The 15,464-nt window shown below is 46.9% G+C and overlaps 1 protein-coding gene across 4 annotated transcripts; it reads left to right on the top strand.

Annotated features, from left to right (window-relative positions):
* The first annotated feature begins 78 nt into the window (after positions 1–78).
* Positions 79–12,101, top strand: LOC124475397 (SAP30 binding protein). 4 transcript variants are annotated; one of them, XM_047031973.1, is made up of 10 exons: positions 79–213; positions 613–731; positions 2,274–2,318; positions 5,469–5,511; positions 8,371–8,459; positions 9,726–9,817; positions 9,933–10,045; positions 10,158–10,234; positions 10,940–11,024; positions 11,187–12,101. In XM_047031973.1, the coding sequence occupies exons 1-10, from the start codon at positions 99–101 to the stop codon at positions 11,366–11,368; spliced, it is 960 nt and encodes a 319-aa protein (XP_046887929.1). In that variant the 5' UTR covers positions 79–98; the 3' UTR covers positions 11,369–12,101. The 4 variants fall into 4 exon arrangements, with proteins under 4 accessions (XP_046887929.1, XP_046887930.1, XP_046887931.1 ...); XM_047031974.1 differs by having other exon boundaries at positions 11,190–12,101; XM_047031975.1 differs by having other exon boundaries at positions 10,158–10,216.
* Positions 12,102–15,464: the final 3,363 nt, after the last annotated feature.

A 15,464-nucleotide genomic window follows, 5' to 3' on the forward strand; every position in this document is an offset into this window, starting at 1 on the left:
ATTGCCTATTTTTAATTATTTGTCTATTCTCAATAAAAAAAATATTATTTGTCTACATTTCCCGTGCTAGGACAGCTGACGTAATTGATGTCATTGATATGCGACAGTCTTTCGGCGTAGCAATGGCGAGTGGCAAAAGGAGTGCGCTTCTCTCTTCTTTGGCTGAGTATGGGGAATCAGAGCCTGATTCCGACCCAGAACCAGATCAGATAGGTATATCATGGTTTTAGTTGTTGTAATCGTGTGAACTGAACTGTTTTGCTCCACATTACATCCACATTTTACTCCACATTGTTAACCGGAACTAGCTACAATTGCTAAAAAGCGCCTAACGTAACGTCACCAGTGGCCTGATATGAAGAGAGCTAGCGTTAACTATTTTCAACTAGCTATGATCACTATTGTCACAATTCCTCGTTACAACACAATCAAACCAACGTAGTAACTAAACATAATATACCAGTGCATCAACCTTCGATTAAATAGCGAACTAAGTTTGGGTTTCATTGTTTATCTGGCTCAACAAGCTTGCTAGCTACATGTGCATCATGTAGCATACTAGTATAAAGGTATCAGCGTCAGCTGTTGACCGATGCTTTGCTCTCTCCACAGAGGCTCGTGGAGTGGGTCTCGTGTCGGCAAGCTACGGTGAAGATGACGTGAGCCGGGTAGAAGACCCCGAAGACAAGGGATCGCTAGACGAGGATAGTGGGGAGAGCTCCCGCAATTCGGTCAGTCTGAAAGTTCTGGGTGTATTATTGTTTGTACTAGATGTAGCTGTTAAACCATACTAACGCTGCACGTTTCAATTGTAAGTCTGGATTTAGTGTCAGTGGTTAAAGTAGTCTAAAAACAATATTAGTTTAGCTTACTCTCAACCCGTCAGCGCATGTCCTTATCTTTCTGTTGACTTAAGAAGTAGATCATTTCATTGTTGCTGTGGGAGTGGTGGAGAGAGGGGAGGGGGGGATGGGGAGAAAGAGAGAGATGGAGGGAGACTGATGAAAAGCTATTATTTGATCAGATTGATAATGATTATTTGATATTGACCTAAGACTAAGGCCGAATCCCAATTCTCTGTCCAACCCCTTACCCCGTAGTTTTACACGTTCACGTGATAGTAAGGGCTGTCCCAATACTCGTTTTGATCAAGGGGTAGGGCTAAGGTATTCTGGGTGCCGGCCGAACTTAGCCCTGCCCACAACATTTGAGGTCGGGAAGTTCGGTCTGGCATTGTTCCTTTGGGGCGGAACTATGCCCGCACCAGAGCTGTTCGTACCAATCAAATTGTCAGGGCGGGCTTTATACGATGATGTACAGATGATCAACAGTAACATAATCACCCACGTCACCAAAGAGCGCTTGGGTTGAATTCATTTTCAACAAACATGGTTGCTGCTGGAGACAATCGGTGCGTATGACTTAATGCAGCGCCGGCGTCGCCTTCAGCCGCCTGCAGCCCACCTGACTTGAAGCAGCCAATGGCATTCTCAGCTTCAAGGCAGCCGGCTGTCGTCGCCGCCGGTGCTGCATGAAGTCGAACACACATAATCTCTGGTTGAGATGTGTAGATTCTGCCGTTCGTCACATATTACGTTGCTCTGATTGGTTGTAGGTCTATCCAATTGAGCAAAGAGGCATTTTTTTCTGGGTTTGGTTGAAACACGCCCCATAATCACAGCCCAATGGACCAATATCACAATCATATTCTGACTAGAAGGATCAATGTCAGGCTAGGGCTAAGGGGTACATAAAAACCAAGGGGTATGTGAATAGTGCGTAACCGGCAACAATGGCGGCCAGATCATCCAGAGTCCTAAAAATTAAATATTTTCGGCTTAAAAAAATTATTAAAAAATTACGACAGGCTTGTTTTGCGTTCTACACAGTTCTGTATATTTGCAAACATGTTCTTAATTGAAATGTTGCTAGTTTGCTACGCTGACGTTACATTGCTGATTTGCCATGTCGTGACAGTAACCAAGTGGCGTCTCATTTCATAGGGGTATCTAACCCTAAACACTCAGTTTCGAGGGACAGGGGCTAGGGGTAAACTAAGGGCTTGGGGTAAGACAGAGAATTGGGATTCGGCTTAATACTATTGACCAAATGTACTTCTGAACTGTTCTGTTGAAGGAGTAAGCTGGCTGCCTTTGGTGTGTCACATTTTGGCATAATTCTGTTTTGCGTATGTAAATGCAGGCTTGTTCGTCAGAGCGACAGTTCACTGACACTATTATTAAGCTTCTACCACCCCATTCTTGTCTTCATAGGAAGAGGAGGAATCTGAAGAAGGGGGAGATCCAGATGACATTAAGGTATTTAACCCCCATATGTTTGTGGAGGGGTTTGGTTCCGTCACGTTTGTTTGAGTGTAATCTAACTATAAAAGCAGGAATCTCTCTGTGTGTGTGTTTGTGGCTCAATTATCTTGACAAACTGGCAACCTGCACAACCTGGCAACCTGCACAGTCCACGAGCAATCGTTCCAAATCAAATCCTCTTTGTCACTGTCTCACACGGAACACACACACACAGGGGTACACACACAGGGGTACACACACAGGGGTACACACACAAACCCACTTTTCCATGTCAGGTGAGCTTGCTGTCACAGCTGGATGTGTGTTGGGACACTAGATGGTGCTGATGGTCTTTGTGTGTCTTAAATCATGAAGATCATGAGGCTCAAAACCACACATGCTCTAGTGTTGTTCGGATTGTTGATAACCCTAATCCAACTGAAGGATTTGAAGTTGGAAGATTTATCTCTGTTGACATTGCAACCTGCCTTTACTTCACACTTCGTTGAGTTTTGCTATCTCAGCCCCACCCTGTGTGTGAGACGGTGACAGGCACAGACTGTTTGATTTGGAACGATTTTTCTGAGGAACAACAGAACACTTCCTGCTGTGGTGATTGGTGCAGGTCAGCGAGGTTAGGTGCTACCAAAACAAACAGACCCATTCCAGCATGCCTGTGTGTAGGGATGGGACGTATGGCACTGACGCATCGATGCTTGTGTCGCAAAACCAATACGCACAGTTTCGAAAAAGTGTTTTGGAGCTTGTATCAAATTACGAAACCACGTGACAGATGACGTTCAATGCTTCAAACGTCACAAACTGGTTTGAAGTTTTGCCGCTCTTCTGAACCAGAGCCATGGAAGGAACGAAGCCACCGTTTCTTGTTAAAGACAAATCTCACATTGTCAGAGAAGCAGCACCAGGCATCGCTAGAGTTTCTTCCATCAGTCATTATTATTTAGCCAAATCCGTATAGTAATAATTATAAATCCGTGCATTTGTGTTGTGTTATTTTATTGCAATGAAACGTAACATGATAGGACTAGGTAGGTCTATACAGTGCCCAGAAAACAAATGTTGATGATTCGTCAACATTGTCAACAGTAATAATAATTCGTAAAAATAAAGTTCCCCCAGTTCACAATAGACCTACATATAACAAATGTTAAGAAAAAATCTGTGTTATCTAGTTTAATTGATATAAAGACCATATCGTATAAAGTCCGTCCAACCGCTTTAACAAATAATGATCTCTTCGGTGGTGTAGTTGGTTAAAGCGTTGTACGACTACATATTGTTAATGCGAATCTGGGATCCCAAGTTCGCGCCCCAGTCCAGTGAATCTCGTACGATATTCTTTAACTTTTACTGTGAGAAAATGACATAATTCTAAAGGCCTACGGATGTATCACAACATTTTAATGTGTGAGCACTAATATCAGATCAAAATGAACACATGTAGCCTTAATTAAATATTGAATAACGTAGGGTAGTCTACCGTCGGAGACAACCACTACGCCTCATTCAGCCAGTTTAAACGGCTGCTAGATGACGCTGTTCATTTTCAAAGCGCCGATAGTTCGGCTCTTTGGGCCGGCACAATCCGGAAGAAACCACCAAAGCTTCACAAGGCATCGTTCGCCCATCCCTACCTGTGTGTGCTCGAATGTCTTCTCTTCCGGGCCATTCTCTGTGGCCTTGTAGTGTAGGGTTATTACCGGTAGTTCAGACATTTGAATTCAGATGCTGATATTACTCGTACCGTTTAGCTGAAATATGAATTGTAAAAACGTACTGCAACGAAGAACCACTTTCCCTGGTTCGGAGCCGGTTCTTAAGCTGTCGAAAGAGAAAGAACTGGTTCGAGATGAAGCACTGGCTCCGAACCAGCACCCAAAATGCGTTGGTGGAAAAGGGGTAATAAAAAAGTAAATAAAATAAATAAATAAAAAAAATAAAAAAAATAAATATAAAATATAAAATAAAATAAAAATAAAAAAAAATCAGGGTTACTGCAAGTGCTGAGGACATCCCTGGAACTTCATCTCTGCACCTCACCGAGCCGCCACCGCCCCTGTTGCACAACCTCCAGCCTGACGCGTCAGCATATTCCCAAATCGTCATCTTTGATCGAGTAGAATAGAATCCGTTACTCAAGTCCTTCTTAGAATTTGTGGCAGAACTCGTCGATGCCATCTGTGCGTTGAAGTCATAACTCATAGGAGTCGTGTTGATTTATGTGGGGGATGTATGTGGCTCCCCTTATGTGGACTGTAGCAGGGTGATGTATCACAGGTTGGAGGGTCAGATGGCACTTTTATTGATTCCTGCAGTGGCACCCCAGTGTAGTGTTCACTCCAGCATACTGACTGACGCAGACAGACAGAGGTGAGTTACGGTGAGGTCTCCCTCTAAGCTCCATGCAGGAAGGCTCGGCTGCTCTGAGGATTCGTTTGAACTTCAGGGGATCGTACAGCAACAGGATTTGACGGAGGTCCTGTTTCTTTATGTACACACTGTGAAGTCCCACCCCCACGTCAGCCCTGAATTGGTTTGGTCCACACCCCTCCTCGAGACAATTCTTTCCTGTGTCCATGTAGTTGCTAGGTGACCGAGTGCCAGCTTTGTGTGTGTGTGTGTGTGTGTGTCTGTGTGTGTGTGTGTGTGATGCCATGCCAGTGAATAGGATCACTGTTCTGTGTTGTGCCCACTGTTCTGGTGAATACAGGCTATATTAGAGAGACAGAACAGAAGACCCACCCCCCCAGTCTAGCTGGGTCCCTCACTGTCCCAACACTGATATTTACCAGTCTAGCTAACCCTTTTATAACACACTAGTTATGTATCAGTCTAGCTAACCCTTTTATAACACTAGTTATTTATCAGTCTAGCTAACCCTTTTATAACGCACTAGTTATTTACCAGTCTTGCTGGGGCTTAGGCCTTCTGACCCCAGCCTCACCCCTGACTTCAGCCTCTCCTGACCCCAGCCTCAAACCTGACCCCAACCTCGCCTCACCCCTGACCCCAGCCTCACTTGACTTCAGCCCCTGATACTGATATATTCACTGTGATTCTCTCCCTGTCTCTATTTCACCCCCCCCCCTTTCCTTCTGTCTCCTCCTCTCTCTCTCTCTCGATTGCGCTCTGTCTGTCTTACAGGTGATCTCAGAGGCAGAAAGGAGAGACCCCAATGAGCTGGTTGGTGAGTGTACAACACACTGTGCGCACACACTCTCGCTCTCTCTCTTTGTCTTTCTCTCTCTCTCTGGGTGTTGCCCAGAGGAGCCAGGCCAGTAGGCTGGAGCCAGGCCAGTAGGCTGGAGCCAGGCCAGTAGGCTGGAGCCAGGCCAGCCTGCAGTACAGTGGGCTGTCAGTGTTCAGCAGCTTGATTGACAGACAGTCTCAAGGTGTCACAGGAAACATGGAAGGAGTCATCGTCCAGACCAGTGAGTCAGGATGTGGTCCTGGACACCGTTTAGGGGTGTGTTTGTTTGGATCTGTTGATGGCTAGAGCATTGTGTGTGTGTGTGTCAAAGGTGTGTGTGTGTGTGTGTGTGTGTGAAGGCCGTTCAGGATATGAGTGTAGCACCATCAGGAGCACAGGACAGGGAGTGGTCAGACGCACTCCTCCCTTTACAGTCAAATACATAAAGAGAGTGGCTCACACTCTTACACACGTGTGTGTGTGCGTGCGCGTGTGTGTTTACACACGTGTGCGTGTGCGCGCGCGTGTGTTTACACACGTGCGTGTGTGTGCGCTTACACACGTGTGTGTGTCCAGTGCTCAAGTACCAGGTGCTGAAGACGACACCCCTTATGTCATCCAGCAGCCTCCCCCTGGTTATGTCCTCAGCCCGGAATCTTCCCTGAGAGATGTTCCCAGCGCGTCGCATCTCTCACATACAGGCGGACCCCAAAACAACACCCTTACAGTACATTCATTTAGCACATGCTGTGTTCCAGTGTGGGGCCTGGCCAATTTATGCATGGCAGAGACTGTCTGGACAAAGATAGTGTGACAGCAACAGAAGCGGTACTGACTGAAGTCCAGTTAAGATAAGAGAGACTTTATTGTCCCCAAAGGAAATTTGTCTGAGGGTGCAGCCAGCCAGGCTGCCAGACTGTCCTCTATTGTTGTGCCAGAACAGTCCCTCTCTCTCTTCTGCTTCTCTTAACTGGTCTCTGACTCACAACCTGACTAGGCTTTTTTCTTGCGCTCACTCGCTCACTCACTGTGTCTTTTTCTGTCTCTCTCTGTCTTTTTCTGTCCCTCTCTCTGTGTCTTTTTCTGTCTCTCTCTCTGTGTCTTTTTCTGTCTCTCTCTCTGTCTTTTTCTGTCCCTCTCTCTCTGTCTTTTTCTGTCCCTCTCTCTGTGTCTTTTTCTGTCTCTCTCTGTCTTTTTCTGTCCCTCTCTCTGTCTCTCTGTCTCTCTCTGTGTCTCTATGTGTCTCTCTTTCTGTCTCTCTCTCTGTGTGTCTCTCTCTCTGTGTGTGTCTTTCTCTCTTTGTCTCTGTCTGTCTCAAGCCAGAACTCAGGTTTCTGTGGAATAAAGGTTTGTGTGAGAGGTAGTGGAACTGAGCCAAGCTGCTGGTGACTCATCTAACTTGCCTGGTCTGGTTATTCAGCGCTGGGGGCTGTGGTCTTTGGTGTGCGTGTTCAGTACATCTTTCAGTGTTGATGTGTGTAGACTACATTCTGCACTGTGTGTGTGTGTGTGTGTGTGTGTGGTACCTGCTGTCTCATGGCTCTCTCCTCAGCAGGAAGGGGATGGCTTAGGAAATCACCTTGACACAGGTGTGTTTGTGTGTGTAAGGGTGAGGTCACTCTTGGGCCACACCTTACCTGTCTGTACTGGAATGAGTGTGTGTGTGGGAGGGGGGGAGACTGGTGTGAGACTGGAATGTGTGTGTGGAAGTGACTGGAGTGAGTGTGTGGGAGTGACTGGAGTGTGTGTGTGTGTGGGGGGGGGGAGATACTGGAGTGTGTGTGTGTGTGTGTGTGTGGAAGTGACTGGAGTGTGTGTGTGTGGGGGGGGGGGGGGGGAGACTGGAGTGTGTGTGTGTGTGGGAGAGACTGGAGTGTGTGTGTGTGTGGAAGTGACTGGAGTGTGTGTGTGTGGGGGGGGGGGAGAGACTGGAGTCTGTAAGCACAGCTAATCATCACATGCTGTACTAATGGTCTGGGATAAAACTGTATTTGACAAAGGGGTGTTTAGACATGTTAGGGTCCTTGGGCTTGTTAAGAGACTCTCTCAACTGCCTCTCTGCAACTCCATAGAAGCCGTACGTGTGTTCACACACGCATTTGGAGAGAGTGTCAACGTTGAGAGAGTCTGAAACGTCTCGCTGATTGATGAGAGAGAGAGAGAGAGAGAGAGAGAGAGAGAGAGAGAGAGAGAGAGAGAGAGAGAGAGAGAGAGAGAGAGTGAGAGAGAGAGAGAGAGAGAGAGAGAGAGAGAGAGAGAGAGAGAGAGAGAGAGAGAGAGAGAGGAGAGAGAGAGAGAGAGAGAGAGAGAGAGAGAGAGAGAGAGAGAGAGAGAGAGAGAGAGAGAGAGAGAGAGCCCTCCCTGCCTGGGTGTGGTCCTGGAGGCCTCATACCACACTCGGTTCTCAACACGCTCTCTCTCTCTCACGGACACACACACATGCACTCTCACACACAAGAATCTGCAGAGGAATGCCCCGTGATGTTTACCCAACGCTCTCCAACCATATTTCCCAGCTCCCAGATATGAGTCCATCTTCTCCGCTCCCGAAAGGTGTGCTGTATGTACACTGGGGGCACTCAATTCCTACAGTACCTCAGTGGTTCCACCGTTTGACTGCCGATCCAGAAGTTGCAGGGTTCGAATCCCCCCCTAACCGCAACCGTGCACCCACTTTTGAGAAAGGCGTCGGCTAAGTGAAATTAAGATCCCCGTCTTCAGATGAAGAGAGAGCCTTGACTAGATGGTTTCCCCTAGCATATCCTATATCATGTTCTTGGCACGTATGGTTGTTTTGTGGTATGTTTACGTGCCAGGCTCATCCTGATTGGCTGCCTGTGTGTGTGTCTCCTGCAGCACTGTTCTCGGAGAAGGTGAGGAACATGTGCCCTGACGAGATCAGGATTCCCCCGGAGCCCCCCGGACGCTGCTCCACCCATCTGCAGGTACACACACACAAACAAACACACACACACAAGCTGCTCCAGATGTCTACTAAGACATCTAGGCCGGTAAAAAGAGGACAGGGAGGTGTGTGTGCGTGTGCTTGAAAGCTTGTACGCGTGAGTGAATTACCCCAGCTAGCAGCCTGGGACAAGCCTCTCTGCCCAGCCCCAGACGGGGGGAGGAGAGGAGGCCTGCAGACATGGGTATCCCCTATCACTAGGGACCTTCCAGAACCTTCCAGACTGCTGGTGAACAGACGCTCTTTCTGCTGTCAGTCCAGGCTCTCACAAACGCACATCTCACCACCGGCCCTAACCCTGCCCTCCTGCCAAGTGAATCACTGCAGACGCACTTGCTGGATGGAGATTACACACACACCAGGTGGCCTAGAAAACTACACGCACACACACACACACACGTTTTACACACCTAATCCCCACAACCTCCTCAACCTCCACACCTGGTTTATTTTCTCAAATGATAATGGCCAGGTTTACCAGATTCGTTAAGAAGCTCTTAATGCTAAGAGCTTTTTAGGAGCGTTCTAAATCGTTCTTAGAACGAATGGAAACCCGGCCAATTATCTTAACAATTTGAGTGGAAAGTTGAATCCTGCTTCAATGACAGCGTACATGGAGTTTGTGGCGAAGCTGATGACCCATGTTATCTCAGCACGATCTGACACTGCGCTTTGTGTGTGTGTGTGTGTGTGTGTGTGTGTGTGTGTGTGTGTGTGTGTGTGTGTGTGTGTGTGTGTGTGTGTGTAATATATATATATATATAAAATCTTCATATGATATATTCAACTGAATATGGTTTCAACTGTCCAGTTCCCTCCATGGTCAATCATCATAGCTGTTGTTGTTTTTCAACAACATACCAGTCCCCCAACTTACCCCACCTCCCTTTTTAGGAGCTAATTAATCATGTTGGGTTTGTTGGCTCCGGCCAGCTCCCTGCGGCTCTATAGAGCCTAGTTGTCAAATATTACCCTGAGGTATCAGAAACTGCAGAAACACAATGGCGCCATTCAGTCAGAGACAGTGCTTGTGTGAAGATGCCAGGCCCTGCCGAGTGGAACTGCTCTGCTATCTTATTAGCTGAGGAGATAGCTTGTTAGCATGTCATGGCTGAGAAACTTGCTTGTTAGCATGGTCAAGCCGAGGAGCTAACTTGTTAGCATGTTGTACCTGGGTGATGATTTGGTGTATTTATGGATTGGGTCGTCTTTATGAACTGAGTTGAGTTTGTTTCGTTTCAAACAGGAGAAGATCCAAAAGCTGTATGAGAGAAAGCTACATGGGGACTTTGACACCAACAACCACATCCAAAAGAAGAAGGAGTTCAGGAACCCAAGGTACACGCACTCACACGCACACAAGGCCCAAGCGCACACACACACGCGAGGCCCAAGCACCTTAACATGTCTAAACATCCCCCGGTGTGTGTTTCTCTGTGCGTGTCTGTTGCAGCATTTACGAGAAGCTAATCCAGTTCTGCAGCATCGACGAACTGGGAACCAACTACCCTAAAGACATGTTTGACCCTCACGGCTGGTCTGAGGACTCCTACTACGAAGCCCTAGGTAAGGCCTGCCGTGTGTGTGTTTGTGTGGGGGGCGATGGTCTGTGTCTGTGCCGATGGTCTTGTGTGTGTGTGTGTGGTCAGGTCATGTGTCCTCCATCTTTTGTCTGCAGCCAAAGCCCAGAAGGTCGAGATGGACAAGCTGGAGAAGGCTAAGAAGGAGAGGACCAAGGTGAGGACGACCGGAGAAGTCAGTGTTGGTTTTGTTTTTTTATATCTAGATTAATCTCATCTCCTTCCCTGTGTTCTCCAGTCTAATAAACAGGCCTTTTTTAAGATTCCTTATACGTATCTGACACAAATTTGACACACTTCACCACCACACCTTTAATTGTTGTGTGCTTTTCTTTGTGTGTGTGTGTGTGCGTGCGTGCGTGCGAGGGGCAAGTTTCCACCAGCATCTGGTTTCTTGTAGTTCATGCCCAGCACACTGACATGTGCACACACACATACTCTGACACGCACACACACACACACACGCGCGCGATCAAAGCCAGAACAATCTTCAATCTCTCTCCAGTTGAGGGCAAGCCCAGTCTGCTCAGTGTGTGTGTGTGTGTGCTCTGCTACACAGGAAGTTAAAGGCCTGGGCAGGAACTGTGTGTGCCTCCACACAGATTCCTGTGACATGCCTCGTCAGAACAGCGCCTCCTCCCAACTCACACAAAACCATGACAACAACCGCCACGTTTGTCGCTGTGGTCGGTAACCATGCAACTGTGGCTAGGTTACATAAGCTGTACACGCTGTTTTCCCACTGTGTTGGTGATCTAATCCGATGATATTGACTTTTGAGATGTTATTTGCTGTCATCATGGTTAGGATTCAGGGTGCCATGGCAATGCTGTCTGAGTAAAGGCTCGACCCGTCTGTGTCTCTCTGCCCGTCTGTCTAGATCGAGTTTGTGACAGGCACTAAGAAGGGCACCAATCCTACCTGCGCAGCGGCCTCCACCACCAACACCACCACCACATCTACAGGTACCAGACACACACACATACACACACATCTAGAAAGACCTAGGCTCAGGGTTTGATTTTACTAATGATATTTGTGTACAGTAACCTTTTTTTTTTTTTTTCTTTATCGCTCTCCTATTTCCTCCATCTCCTTTTCCACTCTCTCTCTCTTTCTCTCCCCAGCAGAAGCTCAGAAGAGGAAAAGTAAATGGGACTCTGCCGTGCCAGTGACCCTGGCACAGGCCCCTCTTCTCACTACCACGGCGACCCTGCCAGGGGTCGTCTCCGTGACGACCACCGCCAGCGGCACCAAGACCACTGTCATCTCTGCCGTGGGCACCATTCTGAAAAAAGCCAAGCAGTGAACATGTGTGTGTGCGTGTCTCTATCCAAATGCAAAAAGTGAATGAATGAATGACCTGAAAGGGAGAAGACCCCCACTTGACACATGCCCCCTTTAGCAAACCCATCTCCCTCAGTCCCACCGCCACCTCCAGCTTCACTGCCTTCTATCTCTGGGATTGTATCTTCAACATGGCGTCAATGGGACAAACCCGTCTTTGAGAATGAGAACTGTTTACATAACCACCCCTTAGGGCAGGTCCTCCATGGATGGTCCCTGGAGACTGTGGGGGCCTGGCCTCTGGGCACCTGAAGCCTGGACACTGGGGGCCTGGTCCTAGGTCCTCCATGGCCATCCCTGGGAGACCCACCCATGGGCCAGAGTTATGGCTCAACACCTCGACGCCGTACGAGGGCTCGGCCCCAACTGGGATCCGGCTTCTCAGCGACTTCTATTGAAGTTCAGCATGGTTCTCTGTGTTTATGTGTAGGAGTCTTGGTTGGCTGGTTAGCCTAAGCCAACAGTCCTGTCTGTGTCCTGTAGTTTTTTTTTCCTGGATTAAGCTGTTATGGTATAGCTGACATGAAATAATTCATTTGATTTTCTGTTGATAAGTCCATAGCATGGTATTTACGTCTCGGTTCAGTTTGTTTGTTTTTAACGTTCTACTCAAAGACCTTCGGGATTTTATTTTTCACAGTTGTACATATACCGTTGATGAGTAGGTGAATAAAAATAAGATACCTTTTCCAAGACTGATTTTGCCTTTGATTTCTTTCCCTTAATGTTAAACAAGGGAGTCTTTTAAAGATCCCGTAAAGCAAATTCCATGATTTTCTTCTCAGTACATTATATATGTGTGAAAGGAGTTGTTGAACGCACGTGCAAAGCTGTAAAACTTAGTCGCACTGAAATGTGGAGTTAGACCGTTGAACAGTTTCTCACCTGGTTTCCGCTCAGGTTTTGTATAGGCAGAGTAAAAACCCAACCTATCTACGTCACAGCCACCTATCTATGTCAGATCACAGACGGTTGCATTCTGTTACTCAGCAGGTACGATGCAAAGACAAGTAATTAACCCATAAAACACTCAGACTGCAGGTATGTCTGTTCTGATATCTGCAATTGCTTTAGCTGGTGTTGCTGTTGTTGATAAATTCAATAAATTAGAGGGGGTGGAGCTACAGCTCCTTCAGGCGACGTCCCCCCCCCCCCCTCACAGTATCAAGCAGAGAAGACTGCTGACTTTCTCAAACGATTTCAAAGCCTAATTGAACATACTTGTCTGTGTTTTTTGTATTCAAATTTGGATGGGTAGTTGATAACACATTCTTCTTTGGTGTGATGAACATAAAACTCATTTTCAGTTCTGCCTTACAGCCACTTTAAAGTCACTCATTAATAATAGTGTGTTCATGTAGCAGACGCTTGTATCCCAAGCAACATATGCCGGGGATTTGAACCTCTGACCTCCTGATCATCAGTCAAATTCTCTACCCATGGCTGGTTATTCAGGTGTCGCACAGCATGCATTGATGACTAGTCTTAGCACACACACTCCAGACATGCAGGGATATTAAGCCTGAGAAGAACAGGGTTTTTTTTCGCTTTAATACTGGGTTCTCCTCTTTGTGTGTGTGTGCTGTACCACGGAAATGAAAGGATATGTTCTGTTATTGTCAGCTCGTCTATTGACTGCAGGCAATGGCCTGGATCTGGGGGCTGGAATTTCCATCTCCTGCTTCCTCTATTCTCTTCTTCTCTTTCCTTCTCTACTTTGTTTTCCTTTTTCTCTCACTGTCTTTTTCTCTCACCGTCTTCCGTCCTTCTGTCCTTCTTATCGCCTCCCTCTTTCTCCCCCCTCTCCTCTCCTCTCCCCTTCTCGATCACTTTCTCTGTCCGTCTGTGGAGGAATGCTTGTGGTTTCCAGGTGGTTGTGTGATTTACAGCCCCCGCTCACCTCCCCCCCCCCCCCCCCCCCCCCCCCACCACATCTGAGATCCATCCAGCAGAACGATAAGACACTCGACTTCTGAAGCACCGCAGAGGTCAAAGGTCGGGCTGCGAGGAGGGCAGAGTGCATGCTGGCTCCAGTAACGGCAGAGAAGGTGAGAGCTGCAGAGACTCTATAGAGCATGTTAAGAGACCAACCTGAGGAATGTGGACACCTGATATTGTGATAGAAGCTGGTCATATAGGCCACCAGTGGATGAACAGAACAGTAGACACACATTAGAGTGGGGCTATCCTGCATGGATTCCAGGGTGTCGTTTTCATTATACAGACATGTCTCACACACATTTAGAAAATGGCCAATTTAGCCTCCCCCTCATCACCACCACTTTTTTTATTTAGAACATTTTATTTAACCATCCTAAGTTATTTAAAGATCGGTCCCAACAGCCTTTGAAAACAAGCCAATTGGCCCCCGCATGTATACATAGGGCAATCCCTGCCGCAGTTGACGCTCCAATGGTAAAATGTCCTAATGTCCTTTGAACGTTTTTCTTTTCTCCATTTAATGTTAGATAATACACTTTAAGACTCACATTCGTAAACGCAAAGACAATCCGCTTGATCTTTTTTATCTTTAAAGGTCGGATTAGTGTAAAGTTATCCAGTTTTCTCCTATAGGCTGAACGTTCACGTTTCCAGGACTGGTGGTAGGGGCTGTTTCCGCCCGGTGTACCAGTGCAGGAGGGAGAATGTGTGGCCTGGAGGAGCTGGGTGTTTCTGATGCCCGCCTCTTACTTACCTAGACATCTTAATCTTCGAGAAACAGGTGGGGCTCACCATGTCAGCTGAATTACCTAGCTATTTAGTAAAGGCTGGTGGAACAAAACGAATAGCGGGAAAGCGACCGCTTTAACAATTGGGGCGTTACACTGACTGTAGGCCTATAGCCTATTCTTCAATGATTTATAGTCTACTATTTCAGAATGGAAACTGTTTACATAACCAGCTAGACTAGGCCTACTATTTAGTCATGGTTTTTTTTTGTTCGTTTTTGTATTTTTTTTATGGTGGTTTGTTTACTCTGAGAGACCAGGTGTTTTCAAGCATGGAGTCAGCGGCCCCCGAACCACTAACCCGGCAGCTTTAGGAATGCCAGGTCGTTATTGAAGACGTGTGTCTGATAGACGGTGGCAGAGGCACGCTATGCTGCCGGTTTGGCACCGATAGGCCCACCCGCCTCTTAAAATGATACTGGGCACAGAACCAGGGAGAGAAAGAGGGTGAAAAAGTGAGAGAAAGAAGTCAGAGAACTACAAACAGACCTTCAAGACTTATCGTTTCTGAATGTCAGTTCTAAGCCGATGCTCAGCCTGCACTCTGCTGATGTTCATGCGCACAATATTTTTTCTATGTGCTCCTTTGAACCACCCAACTTTAAAAAATGCATTCCATATCTGGAGCTGTGTGTTGGCGGATTTTCTTATTCATGTTCAGAACAACAAAAACATATTTCTGAATGTGTAATGATTTTAAGTGTCTCTCTCTCTTTCCACTTATTGCCCCTCCCTTAGCCAAATGTGTGTTGCCTGTTGATTTTTCCTCCCTCTCAACTTTCCCCGTCTCTCCCTTTCTTGACAGGCTAAAGACGGTTGTGCTTACAGTGATATATGTTCCTCCAGGCTATAGTTCTCTTGCAGAGAGACTTACTGTAACTGTCGTACCAAAAAAAAAATAGACATCTACAAATCGTCTAGGTGAGTCAGGGCAGGGCACACCCAGTGTACTAACGGCAGAGCAGGCCTATACACTGTCTCAACAAAACTTAAATTAATCCTACGCCGGGCGTAACAGCTTGACTCAGACACCAAAATTGGCCCTGAACCATAAAATGTGCCTCTTAAGGCGAGTTTATTCCTTAAAATCGTCTGTAGTAGGCCTAGTAGTGACGGATCTGGCCTGAAACGTGAAATTGTTGTTTTTCTTCTGAGAGTTGGGCAACAGGATTCAAGTTCTCTCAGTTGTTTATTCTGTGCCCTTGTGAATAGGCGCTTCATGCCCTTCAAAATGTCCGGTCCCTCTGTTTAGGAAAGAAAGAAAGTCATGAGTTGTGTGCAGTGATCTAAGAGCGCACGCTTTTGTCATGTAAATTGGCCAGTTGGATA

Source organism: Hypomesus transpacificus, chromosome 13 (assembly GCF_021917145.1).
Source record: "Hypomesus transpacificus isolate Combined female chromosome 13, fHypTra1, whole genome shotgun sequence".
Classification (NCBI taxonomy): Eukaryota; Metazoa; Chordata; class Actinopteri; order Osmeriformes; family Osmeridae; genus Hypomesus; species Hypomesus transpacificus.